This window comes from Cupressus sempervirens, chromosome 9 (genome assembly GCF_028749045.1).
Source record: "Cupressus sempervirens isolate cs-2001-9-10 chromosome 9, ASM2874904v1, whole genome shotgun sequence".
Lineage (NCBI taxonomy): Eukaryota > Viridiplantae > Streptophyta > Pinopsida > Cupressales > Cupressaceae > Cupressus > Cupressus sempervirens.
The window spans coordinates 378,108,767-378,136,525 of NC_143126.1; the positions used below are offsets into that span (position 1 = coordinate 378,108,767).

The window sequence follows — 27,759 nt, forward strand, 5'->3', positions numbered from 1 at the left end:
TATACCCAATAAGAATTTGGCACTGATCATAAATTTGCTCATAAATTTTATTTCAAATGCTGGCATTTCTTTAGCCTCTTTCTTTAAGGATTTGATTTCATAATTCATTTTAAAAATTTCCTTTCAACAGCATACAATTTTAATAAAGTAATCAAAGTTTGAAGAATAATAGTTATTAATCGCAATCCAGAAAGTTTCCTTGACCACTTGCCAATTGAGGAATTTATTTTTATGTTGTAATCTATTGTAAATCATCTTGGATCCGAGTTTTTGCTATCCAGGATTTGAGTGAATAGGCCTTGGTCTAGCACTGCCAAAAGTGTAGAGGATTTGAATCGATTAGATTAATCCTATCAAGTTGGCCCAAAATCAGTTAGATACCCAGCATTGAGTAGGCAAGGCTCGTAGGTTTCTAATCAGTGATAACATGGTTGACGATATTCCTGTAGGAAAAGAAGGTTGATATTTTACATAATTCTACCTAATATTGTGCAGACTCAATCTAATGATAGTAGCTCCAAAGACCCTGATGATCAAGATGGATAAAATGAGGCTCTTGAAGCAAACATCTTTGATGATCGAGATTATGAGACTCTTCTACATTAAAAGGGAGTATGACACTTCTTCTAAAGATACAAAGGAGTTTAGAAGATTGATACTCAAAGGGAGTCTAAAAATATATGTGTGTGACTACATGATTTTAATGGGCTTACCCTTCTATATATCACGAGGAAATAACAACTTATCACTGAAGGTTGAAAGATTAATCTCATATGCAGAGAGAGTCTGAGAAGGCATCCTTGGGTGAATAGAGTCTCAAAGGGAGTAACTATAGGACCTGACTTCCTAGGATCATTGTTCAGAGGGCAAAATTTTGAAATGTAATCCTTTGTGGATGATATCTTCTCTATGAGAGGAAGTTCTAAGTGAAATTCTTTGTAATGTGCTCTCCTCTATGATAGAGAAGTATGAGGTGAAAACCCTTATTCCACCCTCTAGTAGCAGCTATGGTGGGTCCACCCTTTGACTTGGTTCATGGTGGATATCATGTGAGTTACTACATGATGATGTTGTGATTATGTCATGAAAGGTGACAATTTTTCATTGATGTATATATTTACAGGGGAGTTGTTGAAAGGTGACAATCTTATCAATAGTTGGACCTATTATCATAATACACTACATTAAGTTATTGTCCCAGAGTGCCGAAAGTTATGATAATAAATAGAAAGTAATTGTTGTAAGGTGATGATCTTATCAATAGTTGACCTATCTTCGAACACCAAAATGTGTTGGAGCAAGTGTTATCTTGATTCTTCAGGCCAGATTTTGCCAAACACCTTGATAACCAACTCATCGTGGTTATTCGGGCCAGATTTTGCCGGACACCATGAAAATCAATTTGTTATGGTTCTTCGAGTCAAATCTTGTTGAACACCATAACTTAAATCTATCATAGACCACACTTAAGGTGGTATTCAAATCTTGTACTATAATTGTTGAAACTCTCTCCTTACTAAAGAGGGAGTGTTGAGAAATTTAGCCTCATAGTGAATTGAAACAAATTCCATATGTAATATATGTTTATATATATATATATATATATATATATATATATATATATATATATATATATATATATATATATATTTGTGTTGATGGATTTATGTTGATATCCTTCTATATGTCATTCTAAGAATATCATACTGAGATGATATCTCTTAATATACTTGAGAGCACAAGGTGTTCTACAAATCCTCCCTAGCTAAGAGGGAGTGTTAAATTTGTAGCTTTAGTTGGATAAATTCGATCTGAGATACATTGTTGTTATTGGTAAATCATCATTTTCTATGTACATGCATATTCATGTGATAATATATATATATATTATACTAATGAAATATATAAAATAAATAATAAATTAAAACTTTGTTTATGGATCGATTGATTTAGCATATCTTGGACCCATTTTTATTTTATTGTTTTTGTAGGAGTTTCCCATGTCTTCTATTGGCACATAGTCTCTCCCTCAACGGGGTATTTATGTCCACAAGGTTGAGTTATTTTGGTAGCTGACTTGGATTATTTTCTTTTTACTGCAAATTCCTATTGGAGTTCTTTGTTGTTCATCATTTTGGAAGTGAATAATCTTCCCTACTTGGCTCTTCTAGTTTCGGTGGGATTCAACCCTCACCCTATTTCGTCTATGTATTACTTGGCTCGGATATAGAAAATTGGAGCATCATTCTTGTTTGCAAGTATCATTGTTTGTGGAAGAGATATATATATATATATATATATATATATAGTTCGCATGTGACAGTGTATGCTTTGTGCTTATATTAATCTCTTTCTGATTGATAAACAACTACACTATCTCATTGAAGGAAGTTCGTCGGTTTATACATCTCCCCTTGACCATCCTCCATACCCACTCCATTCATCCCTCTATACAGCCCTGACAATCACCCTCCAACACATCATTTCGTACAACCCTCCCTAATCGTATGACCACTTAACCATATGATTGGCATACTTCCACACCTCTTACATTGCACAACCAATCACTGTACGACAATCTCCATTCCCCTTCATCACCCTACAGGCCCTCCCCTCTATTTCCACTATATGGCTTATGTCGTACACCCTACACATTCCCTCCATACAAATCGCCCATCAATTGCCTACGATCTGCACTACCGCACCCTCCCTTTTCTCCACCATATGACTCAGAATTGCTACCGTACGCTGCTAATTATTGCCTAGTTGTACGTCATCTGACATTTCCGACTTCACACCCACCATACGCCTTATTATTGTAATTTGTCCTCCATTGTCAAAAACGAAACATTATAAGTACAAAGTTTTTAGTGATTCTTAAGTGATATTTACCTCATAAGGGTATGTTAACACATAAGATAGAACATTTCAATGATAATTCATCAGAAAAGTTGACAGTGAATCCCATTGCTTGGATAACTTTTAGATTGACAATAACAATAGCAATTTTAGCAACATGCAAGCATAAGAATTGCCACTAGTCATCCAACTCTAAATGGTTAATATCTATACTATATAAATGAAAAACATCTATACTAGATGGAAATAAATGGAATAAATTAATTGTAGATTAACTCTACCTATAATTTATTGCATATTGTATAGATCTTATTACGAATTCTCATTTCCTAATATTAATATTACAATATGTGACTACACGATGCAATGCATCAACAACAGGATTACAAGTAAACCAAAAACCAAGGGGAATAAGGTTGAAGATGACAGTGGAGGGGGGCATAATAGTTACAAGTACATAGATTCATGATCAAGAATCGTTGATGAGCCATGGACGAAATATAGTTTCCTAGAGAGTTGATAGATATAGAAGCTTGAAACTGTAATGACCCAAACCAGCACTAAAATGTTCGAACCATATTTTTCCGTTTTCCCCTTAGTGCTAACCCCAGAATATAAACCCTCTAATCAAATAACTAGCAAAGGTGAATCAACAGTTGATAACCCGGAAGGATATTTCTGCAACTCTTAAGTATAGTATTTAGAGATACATACTCATGAAGAAGAAACACGAACAAAAAATAAAGACCAAAACTTACTCCAACCACTCTGTCTTCCTCAAAATGGTAATAAAGGTGCGAGCATAAGAAAATGCAGTACAAATCAAAGTACTAATCTAGTAACTTTCCACAATTTGGAAGTACGTTGTTGCATTAGATATCAACAATACTATAACCAACAACTTCTAGATAACTCCTAAAATGTTATTGTATTATACAACAGCAATACAATAACCAACAAACTATAAATCCAATCTTAAACACAGTTCTATAGTCAGATTGGAAACTTAAGAAAAGAACCTGTAAGCACAACTGAGACACCTGAATTGATATCTCCACAAGCAATGGGTTTGCGTCCATTGCTTGCCCGTACGAGGGGCTACATCCTCACATGGGCTGAAAGCTAAAGCTTTCTGAATGACTCTCACAAGAGAGAACTGAAAATCTGAATGGTAAATCAAGCATATCGAATGAAAGGGTCCCTTCTCCTTTTATTCTCGCAGTTGTGACTCTTCGACTACCTTTCTATCTTTTCGTCTTATCTCTCCTAGTAAATTTTAATATTATAGAGATGACCCACTTAATATTTCTAATGTCCCCAAAAAAGGACATTACAGTAACCCATGTATTCTAGTGTATTGATACTCTATTACATGGACTTTAACAATTCTATGTTGTAGGTCCGATCTAAAGGAAGATCAAGAACAAGAGAATGAGAAATCAAAGATCATGGAAAATAAAGTTGACTAGACAAAAGAGGCATAGAAGAGAGAAGGGACCGATTTAATGAATATATCTAATATTCGAATGATGCTTGATGAATAATATGATGGGAAATTTAATAATGTAAAAAAAAATGTTATAAAATTTACATAGGAATGATAAATGGAGAGAAATGAGTGAAAGTAGGGATAAAGATTAGTGAGAGAATCATGGAGATTTGTATAGATTAGAGATCATAGGATATGGTTGGAACTAATATCTAATTATGAATCATTTCCTATAGCTATGTAAGAGACATTTTGTAAACCAAATAGGATAATTTCGAATGGTTTACTACAAAATATATCCCCTTCAAGGGACTGGTACATATTTTGAATCATTTTAGCCTTATTTTGTAAAATACAACAAAATAGCATGTAATAATGTATTCCATTCACCGCTGTTGTAATGTCCCCTTTTCGGGTTAGTGAGGATTGATACTTAGTTAATCAATTGTGATGTTCAAATGATATTATTAATGGGATTTATAGGCAAAGGATATAGGTTCTATCCAAGTTGCCTAGACATCATATATGGACCTTCAAAGTTTGCAAGCCCAAGTCCATTTTATGAGGATTTACAAAATGCTGACCCCTACCCTCTATTTTGTAAATCCACTAGATTGGATTTATACAAGCTCCTTCTTGGTAGCATCATAACCTCCCCTTCTCAAAATAAAAATAGTAATAGAACTATATATAATTTATAAATATTCTTGTATTCATTTCTACTCTTTATATATAACATAGCTATATATGTATGTATGTATGTATGTTGTTTATTAATAATTTGGTATGATGAATATACATATATATATTAAATTAATATGATATGCACTTGTAAGGCTTACTAAATACCTCATCACTTTTGGTGATTGGGTCAATATATGCCATAACACCTAGTCATTCCAAAATATTATTTTGATTATTTATTATTCCCAGTTTGTTCTATTTTTAATACTATTATATACATTCATATACCTTGCTAATTTGTGGGTCTAGTGGATGATTGGCTTTCTTATTCTTATTCACCTAATATTGTGAGAAATTTCTTAACTCTTTATTGAACCCGATGGGTCTAATTGTTGGTAGATGTTGACAAGGCAATGTGAATTAGTTATTATTAACTTGTGGTATGGAATCCTTGCACAAGCTGTAGTTTTGAATCCACGTGGCTGATTAGAAAATAGCTTAATTTTTCTTTGTTTGCTTCCATGTATTTATTCCTCATTCATGCAGTCTGCTGATGTCATCATATCAATCTACATTTTTGGTCATTGCTTTTTCATCAATTTTAAATTTTGGTTTCCTTCAATACCCCTTCTCCATGTTTTGACATAGTATTAATAGTACCCATGCCCTCTTCATGGGTCGTATTCATGACTAGTCAACCAACATTGAGATGACAGCATTGTAGTTTAGTTTATTCATAGTTGGAAAACTCCCCGAGTTTTTCCTAGAAAAGCTCGAAACTTGGCAAAGGAAAAGATTGCTGAGTAATCGGCAAGTTCTTGCTAAAAAATCGACTAGTTTTTCAGAAAAAATATTTTTGGTGAGCTAGACCTAAAGAGCCTAAAACTGTCTGCTTTCTTTGGAGATTGTTGCTGCATAAGTTGCCATTCACTAAGCCAGGAGGGGATCCTAATATCTGGGATATTTGTGCTCATCCTGAACTTGTTGCTCATGTTTTTTGTCAATGCCCTTTTGCACAAAATATCTGGTGTATGTTTGGTTTTGTATTTGATGACAATGTCTTTATTGAGAACATTACATATGGTAAAATCTGTTGTGGCAGCAAGAGTCTGAATGTGTTCTGGTCTATTCTCTCTTCATTTATACTCTACTATCTATGGAAATTTAGGAACAATGACGTATTTCAGGGTAAAGAAAGAGTTTTTACTAAGTCTCTAAGGAGACTCATAAGGGCTAACATTTCTGTGTAGGTAACTGCCATCTTTAAGCTGAAGGAGGAGCAATTTTGGAAATTCATGTAGGAAGGTAAAGGACTGCTGACTAAGAAGGAGCAATTCCGGAAATTACAATATGCTAGTAGAGATGGTTTGAGGAAGATGTGATTGTAATGATGTATTTACTTCTAGTTTGACACAAACTATTTACTATTTTGCTTCCGCACATCAGCATTTCATATAAGTGCAATTTCATACCCACTTGTATTTATATATATCTAAACTCTGCTTGTTTGTTTTGTCTTCTCTTTAACTAACTCATTGGAGGCATCTTCTCATTAAATTTTGCAAAAAATATATACTTTTAGTTAAATTTAAGCTGTTTTTATGGTTCCCGAGGTTTTCCCCAAGTTTTTCTTTGGGGTTTGGCGAGTTTTTGCTGAGTGAGAGTTTTCCAACTATGAGTTTATTATTATTATGTAATTATGTTTTCTTATGAATTCATATGATAAGGAGTCTATTTATTATATTATAATTAGGGATTATGATAAACAAGTAAGGGTTTTATTAATATATTTGGGAAGTTATTTATTAATTTTGCACAGGAATCGTTTATCAATTCTTACATTATTCTTATATTGAAACTTATTGATTGATAAACATTTAACAATTTTACTTGGTTATTTCATTATCTTATATTCCAACTATTATAATCTAATATTACATCTCATTATAAGAGGGAGTATTACAATCCTACCCTCCCAAAATTGCTTGTTCACAAGCAATCATGAATTTCATTTCATTGGTTAGATAACGAGCAATTCGTGAATCTTTTTTAAGTTTCAAGTTTGAAATGAATGATATCACTGATAGTTTTGAAGGAGGAAATTAAGTGCATTGAGTGATTCAACTTTGATGGGTTAAACATTAACAAGATTGGTGAATGTATGATTGATTCATTTGGTGATTGATTGAGCATGATTGATAATTGAATAATATAGAATTGCAAATTGTAGATCAATTGATAGGTTTCATAATGTCCAAGTCGGAGTAATTGACGAGTTGTCCAATGATTCTAAGCCAGTATGATTGATCTTATTGTGATACTTTATAATTCGTTTAATGATCTCTTTGATAAATGACTTGAATGATGATTGTCTCCAATATGGAGGTTGTTTTCTTTTCAAAGATTATTGTACATGTAACATTACTATGCATCGAAAAAAGAAATTACTCTAAGAGGATGATAAATAATCCTCAATAGATTTAATAGCTAACACAATAAGATCAAGTCCTTGCTTCTTACATGTCATCCTTAGGAGGATGAAAATTTCAATGTCGTAGGCACCAGATACTCATCTACAAGTAGGCTTCTTTAAGGCATTGCAGTTGCATGCTAGTAACCATCTTGGAATTCACTTGTCTTGGGAGGATTTACTTTCCCTCTCCTAGATTGACATAAATCATATATCTATATATATATATATAGATCATTTATTTAATCTTTCATTATTACAAATTTACATGTACTCAACAATCTAATCTTTATTGATTAAAAGGTTTATAATTGTATTTACCCAACAGGATGGTACGATCATTGCTCTGATACCAATTGTAATGTCCCTTTTTAGGGTTAGTTAGGATTGATACTTATTTAATCAATTGTGATGTTCAAATGATATTATTAATGGGATTTATAGGCGAAGGATATAGACACTATCCAAATTGCCTAGACACCATCTATGGATTCCCTCAAAGTTTATAGGTCCAAGTCCGTTTTACAAGGATTTACGGAATGCTGACCCCTACTCTCTAATGGGTAAATACATTAGATTGAATTTATACGAACTCCTCCTTAGTAGTGTCATAACCTCCCCTTCTCAAATTAAAAATAGTAATAGAACTAAATATAGTTTATAAATACTCTTGTATTCATTTCTATTCTTTAAATATAACATATATGTGATTTAGTTGTCATATTTATTATTAATTTGGTATGATGAATATACATATATATTAAATTAATATGATATGTACTTATAAGGCTTACTAAATACCTAATCACTCTTGGTGATTGGGTCAATATACCTAATAATTCCAAAATATTCTTTTGATTCTTTATTATTCCCAATTCGTTTGATTTTTAATAATATTATATACATTCATATAGTCACGAGTACTTAACATACCTTGCTAATTAATGGGTCTAGTGGCCCATTGGCTTTATTCTTTATTCTTATTTGTCTCATATAGTGAGGAATTTCTGAACTACTTATTGAACCCAATATGTCTAGTTGTTGGTTGATGCTGACAAGGCAATGTGAATTAGTTATTATTAACTTGTGGTATGGAATTCTTGCACAGGCTGTAGTCTTGAATCCACGTTGCTGATTAGGAAATAGCTTCTGTTTTCTTTGTTCACTCCCATCTATTTACTCCCCATTCATGCAGTCCACTGATGTTATCATATTAATCCACTTTTTTGGTCATTGATTTTGCATCAGTTTTATATTTAATTTCCTTCAATACACTTTCTCCATGTTTTGACACAGTATTTATAGCACCCATGCCCCTCTTCATAGGTCATGTTCTTGACTGGTCAACCAACATGGAGATGACAGCTTTTTAGTTTAGATTATTATTATTTAATTATGTTTTCTTATGAATATTTATATGATAAGGAGTTTATTTATTAACTTATATTTAGGAATAATGATAAACAACTAATGGTTTTATTAATATATTTGGAAAGTTGTTTATTAATTTTGCATGGGGATTTATTATCAAGTGTTATATTATTCTTCTATAGAAACTTATCGTTTGATAAACATTTATCAATTTTACTTAGTTATTTCATCATTTTATATTCCAACTACTATAATCTAATACTACATCTCATTATAAGAGGGGGTATTACAGCTGTGCACTCTAGTACATCACTAGGTTTAACTGACAATTGAATTATTACAATTATCTCTCAAAAGATCACGTCTCTTGCATGATGAGATAGATGATCTATTGTTATAAATAGAGACCAACATAATGGAAAATTTTGATTAGCTAGAACTTGGGTAAAATCAATAAGCTTGGAAATATTCTCTCTTTCCAAGAAATAGTGATGGGGTATTTTTAGCATTGGCTAAAATAGACATATTTAGAAGGCATCTCTAGCTGATTCTAGTGGATCTTTCAATAAAATTTAGCAAGCCATCTAAAACACCCTAAAACTCTTTACAATTTATCAATGTTGCTGACTTGAACCTGAAACACTCTAACCATCAAATAAACAAACTCCTTTAATATAAACATCCTCTTAGTGAAATTCATAACATAGAATATTTGGCTTTCATTTTTTTCTACATACCTGAATACTCGCTGAATACTTGGCGACTTGCTGGGTACTTGTGAATTTTTTCATAATGATTGCTCAAAAATTAAACTCACAGATCAAAGAAGCTGACTATTTGGTGAGTTGCGGTAGTAAACCTCAGTGTGTCCGTGGATGCAACTCACCAAGCATGGAATAGGTAACACAATATTGCAAAAATGTGCCAAATTAGTGGCATAAACACTAAACACGGATTTATTGGATTTTGAATTTTATTGTATGGATTAGAGTGAAAATAAACAGTTGTGTCTTTTGAAAATTATGAAAATGGCATGCACCATGAAGGTTTGAGCATTTTCAAACGTCTTCATTTGGGCTTGGTAATGGGAGCTCCATCCTTGACCTGCCCTATATTGGATAGTGAACATGCTAGAGGTGCTGCCTCTTGATAGCAAATATGAAACCTTGGGATGCCAAAATACTCAGAACTGAATTCGAAAAGCAAGAGGAAACCTCTATAAAACTGATTTGATTCTTATTTTGCTGCTAGAATAAATATAGTGATACTAGAAATATAAATCAGAATTACAAATAATAATAATAATAGCCAAGAGCCTACAATACATTGGTATATTGTGAGCCTCTCATTTGGGAGGTCTCGGGTTTGAGTCTACTTGAACTTAACACAATAATAATTAATCTAAACAAATAATTATAATAATAATTACCCTAGGCTTTGACCCATTACTTATAAAAATAATGATAATAATGCACTAATAAGATTCCATACGATAATACGGATAGCTGATCCAACAGAAATGATGCATATCAGACCTCCAAACCCTCTGAAATCATTGGCAAATGGTATTACTCTGAGCTTAAACCTTCAAAATTGATGTGAGAACCTATATGGTACTGTAGCAAGATGGCATGGCAGTGGCTATGCATACAATGGCTGAAAAGTTAAAACCTTAGCTTTTACGATATTTTGGCAGGAGACAAAGTCTTGGTAATTATGTTCTAGTGGATGGAAACATGCTGGTACACATTAGAAAACTGATGGAAACCCTCAAACATATGACTTTAAGCATAAATCATGAAAAATCAACAATCAGAATGAGAAATAATTCTAAATATGAGCATTGTGCCCTATGATGTAATGTCCACATTTTTAGGAGGGTCTTCTAAGCCAATGGCTTTGGCTTGGGAGGATCTTGTCTTCTCCACAATTATGTTATAGGCGGGTCTTCGTTTGGCTCAGATTGGACTTTGTTTCTGCTTAATTTTGTGTTATTACCATTTGTGGTAAGTCAAGTGTTGATTGAAATGGACCCTTTCTATTTTTGGAAAGTGCATTTGGTCACATGGAGAAATAATAGATGTGATCCCTATTTCAGGCGACATATTTAAATGATGAGTATTTTGGGAGTTACTATATTTTTAGTGGTCAAATTATTATTAATTCATTAAATTGCTTATTATAAAGTTATAATTTCACTCAAGTTGAGGGTTGAGTTATCACTGGAAGGAACCATTTATTTAATTAGTTATACTCCAAATCAAGTATTAAATACAAAAGAGCAAGGAATTGTTATTCAAAATCTAATTGAAGATTTTGATTAATGTTGTGTTGGTAAAGCTTCTTGAGTGGAGCTTTGTTTGGGAAACAAGTGGTTTTTGGAGATTATAAATATGGGCTCATTGTGAAAGGAAAGGGATCCGGTTGTTTGATTGATTATTTCATTTGTTATCTTTGTGACATTTCCTGAGGTTGGTTCTTGTGCCCTTTTTGAAGTATAAGGGTTGGAAGTTGATCATTCTTCCACAACTAAGGTATTGTGGACTTTTGAGATTTGCATACTGTCTCCTCTTTCTGTATTGTTAGTAAACAAATTTGTCCTTCAATAATAATGAAATAAATTGACTCTTAAATGCCCAAAAGGAAGAACAAATAGAACTAACAATTGGATGAGTTATCATTGGTTAATAACTCTCCTCTAAATTGAGAGGTACAACTCCCTCATTGAAAGATTTGCAATGAATTGAATGATAGGATGTATCTTTAACCTAAAGATACTAAGGTTTTCTGACATTCATTCATAGACATGAAATGATTACGATTGCTAGATTTATATACTGAATGGAAGAAGAAAGATGAATAAGAAGCCACAAGACTACCTAGCCAATCCTTCATATTACAGAGAAAATGGAAGTATTTTTTTGTTTTACGAACAATGAATGACAATACAAAAACTGCATTTAAAATGTGACAGAAGTGACTATATAATCAACATCAGTCTAAGAAATTCCTAGAATTCAAAATCTGACATATCAAATTCCTGCATTTTAAGTACATAACAAGATGACCACATTCTTATCCCATCTCTACAAATCTAATCAAAGTACAGAAAACCAAACTAAATTCCTCCTTCTCCCCTGCTAAAAATAGCATAAGAAAAATATTTCCCCCTTTCCCTAGCAGCCTCAGGACTTCCGAAAAAAAGAACCCCTTTTTCACCCCCTAAAATTACAATAAATAGGATTTTTCCATATGTCAGTTTGTAATTGAATCTTTTCAGAGATGGTAACTAATTCCCCTCATCTTTATCAGGTTCCTAGTGATCTTTCTTGGGGAGATCTCCCTTTATTATAAATTTTTCCATTAGCCCTTTATCAAATCTTGGAAACTCTATATTTAATTAAAAGAGCTCAATCATCTCTATTATTATATGATATGAGGGTGCTTTGGAAATTAAAATTCTAGAAATACTTCCATTTTATAGATGGGTCTCTTCCCAATACCAATAATAGGCATGGGTTTTCCTTCTTATGATGATGATTCTGCTTGGCTCATCGTTTTGTGGCAAGATGCTTTCAAAATGGAGACCTCTGAAGCTCAACTTGTCATTTTTATCTTCGGCATTGGATAAAGGCCCAACTCTAATAACATCCTAAACATACCTGAGATATGCATCATTGGGACACACGAAATGATTCGTTGTTGTTCCCATATAATATTTCACTGATTCTTACACCATTCAATTGAATCACCAATCGCTATTTCAATACCCTTCCACTCTTTTGGAGCTCAGAATGTCTAGGGCACGATAAACTACTATCTAGAGTTTTATTACACGATAAATGATAATTGCTATATATAATGTATCAGGTATCCGAAGTTGTCTTTGGTGTCAAAATTTGCCAATGACAGTGGAGTTGTTACCATCAATGCTTTCCTCTGATGTATGAAGTCGTGGCTCCATTTTTGAGATATGATAGAGAGGTGAAGATATTCCATTCAGTCCTTATCAGAGTTTTCTTTCATGTCAATATGCCTTGTTGAATTGTAATCACCAGATCTGTCAATCCACCTTTGATTTGTTAGGGCACTACTTTGGTGTTTTATATACATCGTATTTTACAAATAAGTGTCCCATCTCTGACTTGATCACATCCCTACAAAGTGCAAACCATATTTCGATGGTTATTTTGTCAAACATTTGGAGTGCAATCCTTGTGTTCATGAATGTGTTGATTCCTTTATCAACAAATATGATATACTTGTGCAAGATATTTGGGATTGCCACCATCTAGCTTTCTTTTGAGTCATTAGTATACTTTGAGGAGATATATCTATCTCAATGAATTCTAACTAAGTTGCACATCCAACTAATTCTCCCTTCTCAACTGTTCCAATTTATCAGTTTTGACAAGGAGTGTGTTTATGTTCATATTACATACCTGAGGAACCTCTGACTCATGATTGCTCAAAAATTCTTTGTGGGGTGTGCTGACTTCAATGTTTCTGACATCATTCTCGAAGATCCATCATACTGGGTCATGCTCTACAATAATATTCCTTTGATAGCTTCATGCTTGCTAGAGTTGTATATAGGCCTTTGTATACCCAACACGAGCCATGTTTCATACATGTAAAGGTTGGATGGTCGGCTTTATGGCTATCATGCCAATGCCAAACATTATGTGTCTACATATTTGCAAATGCCTTTAAGCATCCTGTCAGATATTCAGTTCACATTCTCCATGCTTGGCAGGGATGTGACAATTGAATAATGAATGTGGATTCACAACTCTCCACATTTGGGTCTTCATATGCAGAGATGGCCATATGTTCTCTATTCTGTCAGTTAGTGCAAGAGAGATGTATACTTGTCATCTTCACAATATATCGTATGGTTGGTGACCTATGTTCCACATGTGCCTGATGATGAATGTAAGCACCTTCAATGTCAATGCTATCTCCTCCACTGTGATATAGACCTCAAGCTCGACTCCCATGGTTCCTGAAAACCATGATCCTCACCATTTGTCTTAAGGTCTCTGTCTGGAGTCTAGGATATGGTAATATCATTCATGTTCTTTGGCGAGGGGGTTATGAGTGTTTACTAAAACCTCTTGTATTGCTACTATCCATTTCGAACACACTTTCTTTTAAGACCCTAAAATATAAAGCATTCAAGTCTTCCACATGTAATCATGTTATCAACAATTGGGCAATTTCATTTTCATTAACCCTTTAGGTCACATGGCCTCATAATTTTCTTGGGGGACCAAAAACCTGATGCCTTTGAATTTGAAAACCTAGAGCACTTGAACTCAGAGTATGAACTCAGATTCACATGTGTTATTGAACCTTGGAACTTTATACTGACCGATCTGCACTCTTGAACCATCAACCTTAGACCTTGAACTCCGAAACTGAGTTTGGACTTCAAATCGTGGCACTTGAACCTTATATACCTGAACTGCATTTCAAGCTTTGAACATTGAACCACGAGTATCCGAACTTTGAACTTTGAACTTGGATGGTGAGGTTCAAAGTTCAAGTTCAATCACCCTCTCTAATGCTTCTTCTTTAGAATGCTTTACAAAAACATCATTAGTCTGAAACCATTATAATGTGCTACAGGGAATTAGGAAAATTCCTTCATGGAGTTCTTTTTTAAAAATTTAAAACTCGAGTGCTGAAAGCATGCTTACATGTATTAGCTGTGGCTGAGGGGCATTTATCCTTGAATATTATTTTATCTTCTTGATCACCTGGCTGAGGGTTAGGGAGTTCTGAGAAATTTTCTGAATTTGCTTAACACTTTGTTGCTGAGGTATAACCATTTGTCAATTTCTCCTTACTGTATTAACTGCACCTAAGGAGATTGCTGTTGGTTATTATTGCCTGAGATTTAAATGATAGAACCTTCTGAATTACCTGGGTTCAAATTGGGAAATCATTGTGCTTGGATTAAAAAAAATCAGCATTTTCCATTTGGAGATTCGCACCAATCAAAGATAGCCAGCATGCCTGCATCTAGGGCTGGCCGCACATAATTTGGGCTGTATTTATTTATTTCAAGCCTACCGTTATTTCCCAGGAAGCCTGCATTAAATACTGGAGGGCTGAGATTGGTTTTCAAGGCCCAACATCTGCACACAGGGCCTGCAAATTGCCCAGTTTGGACCTGTGATTTTGGCATGGGGTCTGCAACAGTATTGATGAATTGTGGGACTGCTTGGAAGCCTGTGTTTGTAAGCAAGGGAGTCAATTTTCAAGCCTGCGTTAGAAACTGGATTATTTCTGGGAGCTGCAATTCATATTCCAGTTGTCAAAATCAAGAATTTCTTGCAAATTGCACACTTCCAGGTTTTTAATTATTTCATATATAACATGCAGCTTGATTTACATTTATCAATAGCCCAATTGATTTTTGGTAGCCATATTTTTAGTCAGCAATTTAGTTTGGGCATCTATGTCATTTTAAAAAAAATTCAAAAAAAACATATATTCCAGAAAACACAAAATATAAAAAATCATTTCATATTTCCATCAGCATTTCAATCAGAGACAAGACAGGGTCTTTGCACATAAACATCGCATTTACTTGCAAAACTAATCATCCCAAATTCCCAATACTGAAATCTTGTATGCAATCACCAAACTCAGCACATGCAATCTTAGATGGAATTGCTAATGATTGAGATAAGGATTTTCATCCCCAAATCCAGAAGTAGAAATCTGAAAGATCTATCTAGGGCTTCTATACTTGATTGAGAAATTGAACACAATGCTCATACACCTGAAAAAGCTAATTTGCAAAATAATGACAAAAGAAAATACTCAGATGAATCCAAGTGCACCCCTTATGTAGCACTCAAAAATAGGCCATGGGTCAGATTTCCTTAAGTATTCAGAATATTTTTTATTTTAATATTAGTGATTTTAGTAATAATTATCAAGCTGCTTTTAATTTAGAAATTACCAGACCCAATAAAACAATATTTTAAATCATTTCTCTTGCTCAATGGAACATAGGAATGGGCTAGAGGTGCTTTTAATATCTTTAGTTTTAAATAGGGAATGACAATATCATATTAAAAAGATGCAAATGAAAACACTAACAACATTAAGCTTCAAAGCCTCAAAAGTTACATAAAAGAAGATTGCTAATGGTAATATTTCTCATTAATAAAAATCAAGAACTGTTAGTAAACCTTTAAATAGAGAATTATATTTTTCATGCCCGCCTGTCAAGATTCAGCATGACTTAATCTTGATGTTTTACTATAATTATTTTATAAAAAGGTGTTAGATTTGCACTTCTATAGAAATCCCTAGTGCAAGTGAAAGGCCTCTTTCCCAAGGAAATATCATTCTATTGCCCAAGGATTTATTTCAAAACTATTGTTTGTACAGCATACAAACAAGGTAGCTCTGCATTCATATAGTATCTACTATTTAAGGAAAAGTGATGAAAATAACTCATTTTTTTAGTAGACATTTGTATAGAAAATACTTCATATTGTACAGAATCAGCAAGCAAAGTTGTCTGAACTGTGTGATTTAAATTTAACTTCTCATTGTAGTTCCAGCTGTATCCTTTCTGTTGTTTTTGACACATGGGTGAGAATGGTGATGCCCTGTTCGCTTTGATCAAATTCTAATGCCATAGAAAACAAAACGACCCTATTAAAAGAATAAAGATTATATAATAGTGGCAGCAATTGACATAGTTAAATTACCTGCATAAAACCACATAAACGGATGACAGTATAATTTAAGCCTGATTCTTGAAGGTATTTTTCAGTGCACCGTTTTATCTCCATCAATGGTACCTCTGGATGTTTATCACAATTATGTATTGAGAAGAAAACAAACTTCTGTATTCCCATTGCCTTGGCACATTGAATTAGGGAAACTTTTCCTTCCCAGTCTACCTGCACAAATAGAAACAAACATGAAGGTCTGAGTTGCAGCCCCTCAATATAAATGGTCCAGTTCCCAATCAAATCTCAATCTCTGTTCTCCAATGAAACTGAAATGCAAAGGAAAATGTTTTGCAATTTTGCTTTCTAACAATTATGACTATTTAGACCAGAAAAAATTGTGTGAGCTTAGATAAATTGCTGAAAAGGGTGAATGATTTGAACATGATAAGTAATTAAATACCGAGATTATAAAGAGATGCATTGGAAGGACATTATGATATACAGATAATATTGAATTGTACCCACAAATAAGTAAGAGCTCAGATGTGTTACCAGCATTTGATTAAACTATTTTCTGACAGTTATACAGGAAGGGAGGAGCTTCATTGTCCCATACATTAATGAAAATATCTTAACTTAAAATCCAATATTATTCATAAATAGAAACGTTGAGTTACTGAAGAAATGATTTGCTTGTGGTTCTTAGCTCCTTTTTCTGATGTTTGCCAATTTTCACAATGTGAAGACCCTACTAATTTTATTTACAAACAGTTCCAAAATTTTAGAATATAAATATGAATATAATAGCTTGCACTCGCACATTCAAAACACCCAATTACGTATATTATATAAATAGTGTTAGTCAGTAATAATTATGGAATTCAGATTAGATCTGAACTGGATAGTGTCAATGAGTCAATGATAGAAGGAAGCATTATGCTGGGATGTATTCCTGTTGAAAGGAAAGTAGATTGTATGAATAACACACAGAATTTTACAAATGTACCACCTAAATCAATCTTCCTTGAACCTCCTATTAAGAGAGAAATTTAACAAACAATAGTGTATACACTATAAAATAGGCATCGGCTGAAGACGTCTATAAATAACCAGGGCTCTTGAGATGAAACATACTTAATGTAATAGATTAGAATTTACCTCTCAGATTAATTGTGGAGAAAAAAAATTCATCTAAGGTGTTTTAAAACATATGAAGTAAAACCCTCATGTTTACTTTTATCTCCAAAATCGTACTTCTGATTTTGTTCCCCATTTCCTGATCTGTAATCTCATCAAACAAAGAAATAAGGAATTGCTGAACTTGTATTAGCTTCTATGATTGTATACTAATATACTGTCATAGAGGTGAATTAACTGTGCAAGAAAGAAATAAAAAACACATCCTATTTAACAGACACACATACAGTTGCCGGACATTTAATTTGGTAATCTCTAAACAGAGGAAAACCAGCTGGTAGCAGACAAATATCACATTTGACTGACTGTACTAGATAGAAAACAGGTTACAAAGAGATATTTCAGCATATTTTTACACTTTTCTCACTGCCAAGCTGCTTCTTTGACAAAAACTGAGATCCCTGGTCCAATTGCATGCAATTGAAATCTCTAAGCCTCCAAACCTGGTGACTGTTCTCCTCATACCATTTAAGAGTGTTTTGGAAGCCTTTTCTATGCATCAGAAGCGCCCTTTCATTATCTGTGATGTCAACAGTTATATCTACTTGTTTCCCTTATATCACCTTTTGCCATGACAAAACAGTCATTTTTCTTAGACTGGTAGTTATCTAATTGCCAAGGCAATTATGAAACTGTCATGGAAGTTACAAAACTACTAATTTTGCCAAATTGGCAAATTTGTAATCCTTACATATACATAATTGGTGGATTTGCCAATAATAAGGGAGGAATGCTTGGCCAATTTCAATCTCTTGGAAAACCTTGAGTCATTGTTGTGGATATCTTCCTTTATCCTTGTCGATCATACCTCCCTTCATAGAAGGACATTTGGTCCCACAAAAAGTCATTAAGATACTGAAGAAAAAATCCTCCTACTTTCTCCTTGGAGTACCAACAAGCTTGCTTCACCATTTCTCCTTTGAGACCCACTAATTAAGATTCTTGGACTATACTTCTGTGATCTCTTATTATTTGTTTCAGGACACCGTCCTCTATAAGATTCACCTATAGACCAAGTTGTTTAAGGATGTTAGTATTAGATCTTCATCTGCATTCAACATATAGGGTGTTGGTGCCTAGAGCTCTAGGCCCTCTCCTCTAGCACCATTACTCAAAATGAGACAATGGGAAGGTATCTCAAGCAAAATTAATGACACATAAACAAGGAGAGAACATTTCTGGACCAATGTATAGGATTATGGCATCTTCTCTTATTTCTTCAAGCTCTAAAAGACCTAGGAGGATTATCAATAGCAACAACAAAGCTATCATGAAAGTTTGAGCTAGTTCACCATCCTGCCTTTTGAGATACTCTAAATGTTGGGCAAAAGAGAGGCGGGTTCACTAACATGTGCATATTGCTCATTAGAATTGGCAATAAAATCATCTTGTTCATCACTAGACACTGTAGCTGTAACTTATCGGCACTTGTAGATGTAAACCAATTGTGAGACTAAACAATGACTAGGTCAAGTGTGCTTATGTGGTTTTCTAAATTAGAAAGCTCTTGTCTAAATGGTTCTAAATCTAAGTTAGCACATTCACTCCTGGGAAAGGGAATTCGAGATTCAGTTTGCTGCAAAGTCAACTGGTTCAAATTCACTCAATTTTGCCACAGTCAGGTAAACTCACTCAAAATTCTGCCATAGGTAAATTCACTCAAAATTCTCATAGAAGGACCCAATAAGAATTTTGACAAATTTGGAAGATCTTTGATTTGGACAGAGGAATCTGCAATGAATTTGGGGCAAATTTGACACAAAAAAGTCAGTTTCATTAACTTTTTCACAAAGTTTCTTTGCCGACTTGGGTCTATTTGACCCTCCAACCCTAAAAGTGACCACATAAAAGACTAAAAAGGTTGTTTTACATGTCATTTGTGCATTTGAGAATGAAAAGAAAAACATGTTGCCTCCATTTGTGTTTGAACTTATTTGCTGCTACACACAACACACACACGCACGCACGCACGCACACACACACACGCACACGCACATGCACGCACACACACACACACGCACATGCACGCACGCGCACACACACACACATATTCTTGTACGGACAAACCCAAAATGCATTTGAATCCAACCCCCCCAAAAAAATTGTACTAATTAAAAAACCTATATTTCAAACCCGCATCCGTACTGCAAATTGAACTGACAACTTAGCTCTAAATGATAACAAGATTTTACAACAAACTTAACCTTTTGGAAATCAAGTGCTTGACCATGTGAGCTTTTAAATGGCCCATCATAGTGAGAGTTGATAAGGACATGGAAAATATTCGTGCTTGGGACACACCCAATTTCACCAACCTATAGAGCAATCTATGTTATTGAGTGTTAACTATGTAGTTGGTCATTACTATGGCCGAGGGGTAGGTAGTTATGGTACCAACTGTTCATGTCACCCCCCCCAATCAGAGGTTTTATGTACACTCTCTCGAATGAAAGAGATCATCATTTGGTATTGTTGTTAGTATTTTTTATTATCAGTGTAAACTTTTTTTGACATCAATGGGATATATGGCAGTTCACTGATAGTACATTGCACTTACTTGTATCTTTTCTAATTTTCTATCAGTAGTATGTGTTAATTCCCTTACCCATAGGTGGTAAACATTTGGCATCATGCCTCTACAACCTCGGGAAGTGACGGAGTGGGATGCGAATGGAAAGCAATAGGGCAACCAATAGACTATGGTTAGAGTAGCTGTCAGGAGCAAGAAGAGGAAAACCCAAATCTATTTGAAGGCAAATAAGCATAGGCATCAGATTTCGTTGCATTACTACAAGCATCCAATGAAACTCACATGAGGGAAGCCACACTAGAAGTACCAAAGAGTGTTGTGTGGAGCCCTCAAAGTGAGTCTAACAGTGGATCAGTTGATGAGCAATCTCTCTCAATTGTTGACACAAACATTCCTTGCCCTTCAAAACTGATGAGAGGAGGTCAATCGGGAGAATCAAAGGCAACAAATCCTATAAGACTACTATCACCGAAGGGAGGAAGAAGAAAGAGATGAAACCCGTCAAAAGGGAAACATGAACTAAACCCCAAGAGAGAAATATAAATAGAGGAGAACACTGAGTGTTATGATTATGTCTAAGTGATGGCATACATTGTACAAAATAATGAAATATTCAAGTGTTCTTGATTATGTCATGTGTTGTTTTCTTTTACAAACACAAAGAACAAATTTATGCCAAACTAGTTAAATAAAATAAAAATAAAAAAGAACAAGTAGACAAGTGGGAGGCTATCCAGAAAGCACTATTGTTACAAAAATAGGCAAAATGAAGGCAGCAGTTGAGGAAACTTGAAGAGGGACTACCAAAAGAGGCATTTGGTGAAGGTAAGGTGGGTGGTGGCAAATAGCAGGAGGAGTTTGGTAGGGAGGACCAAAGTAAAGAGAATCGGAATTGATATGGCTGAATTGAATCACAAATTGACAAGGCCGAATCGACGAATTGGCCTTGAATCGGAATCAAATCGGCCATGAATCAGCAAATTTTAAAAACCCTTGAAATTTAGAGATTTTAACAATTTAAAATTTATTTCATGTGCCCTTTATTTAATATAACTTAAACACACTATAACATCATCAAATAGAAGTTAACATACATAAACATGGAACATATATGCTAAATCCATCACATACATAGCTATGTTACATATAAAATGTAAATTGTAGGTTGTAGCTAAAGTAAATAGAAATCATAGAATCATAATGATTCAAATCATAAAATGTATGCAATATGAAAATCCATAAAACATCAAATCATAAATGTATGTAAGAATCTAAGATGAAGATCCATGAAATGTATGCCTATCAATATCTGTAAACAAAATGAAAAAACATAGCTCTAGCTCAAGCCTCATCATCATCCTTAAGCTCGGTTACAACCTCAGCCTCTGAGTATCATGTTTGCCTTTTAGAAAGACGTCTAAGGTAGGTCCTAGAGGACTGCATAGCCATAGCACTCGTATGTAAGATGGGCTCATGAACAAAATCACTAGGGCCTGTGTTTGTGCGTGCACGTGTGCGTCTACCAGTGCATGAACGTGCTCTAGTTGCCTCATCTTCCATGGCCATAGCCTCAGCCTCTCTATCTACCTGGTCAACACACTCATGGTCTTCCTCAATCAAGACTAGATCCACAAACTCAGTAAGCCACTCTAATTCTGGATCAATCTCCTCCAAAATGATCAGAGAGGAGTTAGCGCCCAAAATCTATCTGATCCTAAGATGAAGGTTGTAATGAACAAAGACAAGATCATTCAACGTCTGCACAGGCAGCCTATTTCTCCTCTTCAAGTGGATATGCTCAAACATAAACCAACTGCATTCACATCCAGAAGCACTGCTTGGTTGACTCAGAATACAGATGGTAATTTTCTGAAGTTTTGGGGTTGTGGGCCCAAACATTTGCCACCATCTATCTAAAGTAAGGGAAAACAAAAACAATTAGCCTCATTTACAAATTAAAATTACAAAATCAAAAATTAAAATGCACAACTTATAAGCCATAAACTTAAGATTCAAGAATATATTATTTTTACTTGGTTGTATTGTTGTCTGAGCATCTATGGCCATCCTGCCAGAGAAAATTGGCACTTCTTTATTATTGAATTTTTCTAGCTCAATGGTTGCAGCTGCAATATTGTCATCACTACTCAACCTCTAGGTCATTGTATATAGGCCGGTGAGAACCTCCTCATCCACCTTGAAGTCAGGATAGAAATAGAATGTCGGATTCAAATAATAAGTTGCTACATGGATGGGCTGATGGAGTTGATTCTATCATCTCCTATCAATGATCTCCGAAATAGGGGCATACTTCTCCTGCACTCCTATATACTGGGCTCTAATAGCCTCCTTGGCCCTATCCATGCCCTCATATATGTAGCCCATTGAGGGTTTCTCCCCATCAGCAATTCGTAGGAGAGATACAAGGGGCTCAGTGACCTGCATATAATGTAAAAAGAAAACATTTGAGTCAAAACTTAAATATAAAACTAAAAGTAAAAACTAAATCATTAAACAAGTAAATAATAAATATTAAATACTAAATGTTAAATTGTAAGAAATTTACCTCAAGGATTTTTTTAGAAGGTTTCCAAAAAAATCCTCATCAAAGATGCAATTTACCACATCTACCCCTACAGTGGTTGTAGCATAGGAAGATGTAATACTTCCAGCCAAAAAACACGCTCCTCAATTCTACCTTTGATGCCAATGTTGTCCTGCATTTTGTGGTGACAAAATGCAGGTAATAGTACGAAACGTTTTCAAACTAGTTTCGCATCTTTCTAAGCTGAATTTGTTATTCAATTTCTTAATGTTGATCAATCAATCAACTCCAATTCGTATATCAAATTCTTTTACTGAAGGCTTTCGTCAAGTCCTTTTCGTTTTTCTTTCTATCGAGACTATGCTTGATTTTTGAGGCCTTCATCATCCTTTTCTTTGTTTTTTAGTGTGTGTTTGTTGGTTTTTAAAACTTTGGTCTTGCTCAAGTCATAGCTTTTGGTTTCTCCTTCGATTTGATATAATCTAGAGCATAATCAAAGTTGTCAATCAAGAGATATGGTCATTTTGGTGCCCAAAAAGTGGAGTTTTTTGATGCAACAGCACAAATTAAAAATATCATGATATATTTTTAATTTGACATTCACTTTTTGAAAAATATAACTTAAATTCACTTTATGTTATGTTTTTAAGTTACTTTATCATTTAAATTTTCACTTAAAGTAACTATAGTGCACTTTATGTTATATTTTTAAGTTGCGTTTACATTTTGATTTTTCACTTAAGCGACTATATTAACTATATAGTTCAATTTAATTTTTGACATTTAAATCAAATGCTCTAGTAAATATTACTTTTTAAATGATATTTACATGTTATATTGTTAATATGATATGTAAATATGATTTATGTCCCACTTAAGTAATATTTTAATGAAATTAAATTGACATGTGCTTATTAAACCACTTAAAGTCATCAAAAGTGGGCCATTTTGATGTCATTGCATATAAGTTCACTTAAAATGTGCAATGACATCAAAAATGTGAGTTTTCACTTAAAATATGCTATTGCACTCAAAATGTGAGTTTTCACTTAAAAAATGCATTTGTTGTCCTACATTTTGTCACCACAAAATGTTGGTAACAGCACGAAACTTTTCCAAGTTAGTTTCGTGTTTCTCTAAGCTTAAATTTGATATTTAATTGTTTAATATTGATCGATTGATCCATTTCAATTCAAATATCAAATTGTTTTACTGAAGGCCTTCGTCAAGTCTTTTTCGTTTTGCTTTTTGTTGAGCCTTTGCTTGATTTTTGAAGCCTTCACAGTCCGTTCTTTGCTTTTGAGTTTGTTTTTGCTTGTTTTTGGTCCTTTGGTTTTGCTCATATCATGCCTTTCGATTTCTCCTTTGATTCGGTCTAACTTAGAGGTCAATTGGAGTTGTTAGTCAAGAGTTATGCTCGTTTTAGTGCCTCAAAAGTGGACATTTTAGGTGCAACACACGAATTAAAAATATGATGTTATTTTTTCAATTTGACATTCACTTTTTGAAAAAGATAACATTATACTCACTTTTTGTTATGTTTTTAAGTTACTTTAACTTTAAATTTATAACTTAAAGTGACTATAGTGCACTTTATGTTATAATTTTTGATCTACTTTTTAATTTTTTACTTAAAGTAACTATATAACTATATAATTTCATTTTAAATTTTTAGTTTTCAAAATTAAATACTTATTTAAATGTTACTTTAAAATGTTGTTTATGTATTATATTTCATAATATGATAAATTGATATTGTTTTTGACCCATTTTATAACATTTTTATAATTTTAAGTGAATTAAATGACTTAAAGGCTTCATAAGTGGACATTTTATATGCAATTACATGTAAAAAACTATCAAAAGTGAACTTTTTACATGCAATTGCATATAAAGTCTACTTTGGTGGACACTTTTGATGTCATTACATCAAAAGTTCATCAAGGGTGGACCTTTTTGATGCTATATCATCAAAAGTGGAGTTTTTATGCTTATGCATCTAAAAGGTGACACTTTAAAATGTGCAAGTGACCTCAAAAGGTTCAATTTTACCCATAAGCATATTTTAAAACATGTTATGCACTCTAAAAAGTGTGATTTCACTTGAAGGCATGTTTTAAAATGTGCATATGACTCCAAAAGGTCCGATTTTGGAGGAAAGCATATTTTAAAATGTGTTATGTCCATCAAAAGGTCCGATTTTGAAAGAAAATATGCACTTGCTCCCCAAGAACCCGATTTTGGCCATAGCTTGAGATTTTCTTCATGGATTTGCACAAAATCTTCTTCATTCAAGGCATTTTTGCTTTTCCTTGCATCAAAGATGAGTTTAAGATGTTGAAAATCATTTTTGGGAGTTCAAATCTAGGGCATGTTTTTGTAGAAAACTCCAAAGATCTTCATTTTTTATCAACATTTTTGCATGAGGATGAATCGATTTTCTCTTATTGGATGATTACATTGCATATTGATCAAAATTTTGGTGTTTAAACACCAAATCGATTTACTTGAGATTCTTGGTGAAACACGTTTTTTCCAAAAACGTCCCATGAATGTTCATCTTCAAAAACGTTGGAGCATGGAGACTTTTTAGGGCACGTTTTGGCATCCTCTAATAAGAAATCCTTGTTTTCTGCCCTCTCCCATTCGAATTTGCAAAGTTGGAAAAGATCTTACCATGGTTGCTATTTAATTCATGCTTATCTTGTTGATTTTATGCATGAAATTACTTGATGGTTGCCATTTGTGAAAATTTTGCTATGGAAAGTGTATTTTTCTTTTAAATATGAAGTTTTTATTCATTTTCATGTTTTTGGTTCTTTCCCAAGTCCCAATTTTGAATTTGAGTTTTGAAGTGTATTGCATCTTGGCATGTTTGAGTTATTTTTCGAAGGTACGTTGTTTCTTTTGTGTTTTGTGTTTTGTGTTTGCTTGCCGGTTTCCAGTTTTCTCCACTTTGGACAAATTACAAGTTCTTTCCCAAGAACTTGTTTTTGCTTCACATGCGAAAGCATCATCACGTTTCACTTCCATTTTCCATGTCACAACACATTGCATCTCATCCGACAAATGTTATTACATGTTTTCCATCTCATTCACCATCCACACACGCATGTAATTCTATTTTCCACTTCCATTTTCATTCTCGCCTCTCCATATGCATTCACGCCTCTATGAGAAAATACATGTTTTTCCACTTCCCATGTCATTACATGCTATGCATCTCTTCCGTTTGCACTCACACGTAAAAGCTCGTCCACCATCCACATTCGCATGTCATCTCACTTTTCATTCCTCATTACATGTTGCATTTACATGTAATCCATTTTCCATGCAATGACATCTTGAAAGCCCAAGTCACATTTTGGAAATCAGAAATCTCCATTTGCATGCATTACCATGTGCCAAGCACTTTACTTTAAAAAAAAAAAAAGATGTAAAGGTGCTGATGGAAAGTTGTTCCGAGTTTACATCCGGACATCGTCAAGAAGGTTTTCAAAGTGTCAGAGAATCCAGAATGTGCCAATCTACAAAGGAGAATTCACGACAACTTGAGTGAGAAAAGCGGAATCACATCAAGTTTTCAAATGACAACGGACAATTCATCAAGAGAGTTAGAGGTTATCAAAAGATGCAACACCATGGTTATCAAAGTGAATACAATAGTACAAAGTACAAGAACTTCTAATCTTGTGATTATTCGGGATTGCATCGTCAAGTACAAGGCCCTTTAGGATTGTTTCCTTCTCTTCCATCTTCTTCTTCTTCCTTCATATTTGTAGTTGGAGAGAACACATTACATGAAAAAGCATAATTACATGTAATGTGAGTTACATGTATGTAAAAGGATGTAATGCGAGTTGCATGTAACCCTTTATTTTCTTCTGTAGTTAGACTAGGTCAAAGTTGGTTGAGTTGCTCCCGCTTTTTCCTCCACCTTTTTCTCAACTCCCATGCCTATATAAAGGAGTACCTCTTCATTGTAAAATCATCATTATCTTTATGCAAAAGAGCTCTGGAGAAATTGTGCCAACAGAACTTTGTTTGTGTAAGCACTATTTTGAGAGAAAGTGAATACAAAGTTGATTAAGTGAGATTGTTATTTGTATGAATTGTAAGCTTTGTCTCTAATTAATTCAAGTTGTCTTTGATTCATGTTATCTTGTATTATTGATAGTTGTATCTCATGAATTGAATAGAAAAGAGTTAAGAAGCAATAGGAGCCAGAGCTTTGACCAGGAGCAATTGTGGAAGTGTATAGCTAGAAGCTTTGTCTGTAGCTTATATTTTCTTCTTAATCTACAAAATAGCTAAGTATTCTTAGTTTTAGGGGTGTTTGTGCCCTAATTGTAAAATTTTTCCATATAGAAGTATGACCAGACTTAGAGCCAAACCATTACATTTTCAGCTAGCCTTTGAGTAGTGAAGGTTTATCGGTATCATTGTTTCTAGCTCTTGATAGAAGTGTAGTTAGAGATTCACCTTGCCCATTACTCGCTCCACGAGTAAGTGGATTCTTTCTTGAAAGTTAAGAAGAAAGGATATTGGTAACACCCATTTTATAAAATCTCTTGACTTCTTGCTTGCCTTGAGTTGATCCAAGGAACAGTAAGAAGGGGGAGCCTTCCCTTTAAGGTAGGAGAGACTTTGTCTCACACGTTGTGGCTGGTCATCCTATTTCCCAACTAGATTTTTACCCAAAACTGTCAGTTGCAAAATATCCACCCAACAGCATTCACCTCCAAAAGGTGAGTTTTCAAGCTAAATGCATGTTTTAAAATATGATATGCCCCACAAAAGTTGCATTTTTCATCTTAGAGTTTTTAAAACATGCTTGCACTCCTAAAAGGTGTGTTTTGCACTATGGAGAGTTTTTAAAATATGCATTGCTCATAAAAAGGTGTGTTCTGC

General features: G+C 34.0%; 1 protein-coding gene across 1 annotated transcript in view; it reads right to left on the bottom strand.

Annotated features, from left to right (window-relative positions):
* Positions 1 to 27,759, bottom strand: part of HCF244 (NAD(P)-binding Rossmann-fold superfamily protein) — a 257,194-nt gene that overhangs the window by 117,852 nt on the left and 111,583 nt on the right. Inside the window, exon 4 of the mRNA XM_089800195.1 lies at positions 16,610 to 16,804. Within this exon, the coding sequence (XP_089656321.1) occupies positions 16,610 to 16,804 (195 nt within the window). The remainder of the gene's footprint in view (positions 1 to 16,609; positions 16,805 to 27,759) is intronic.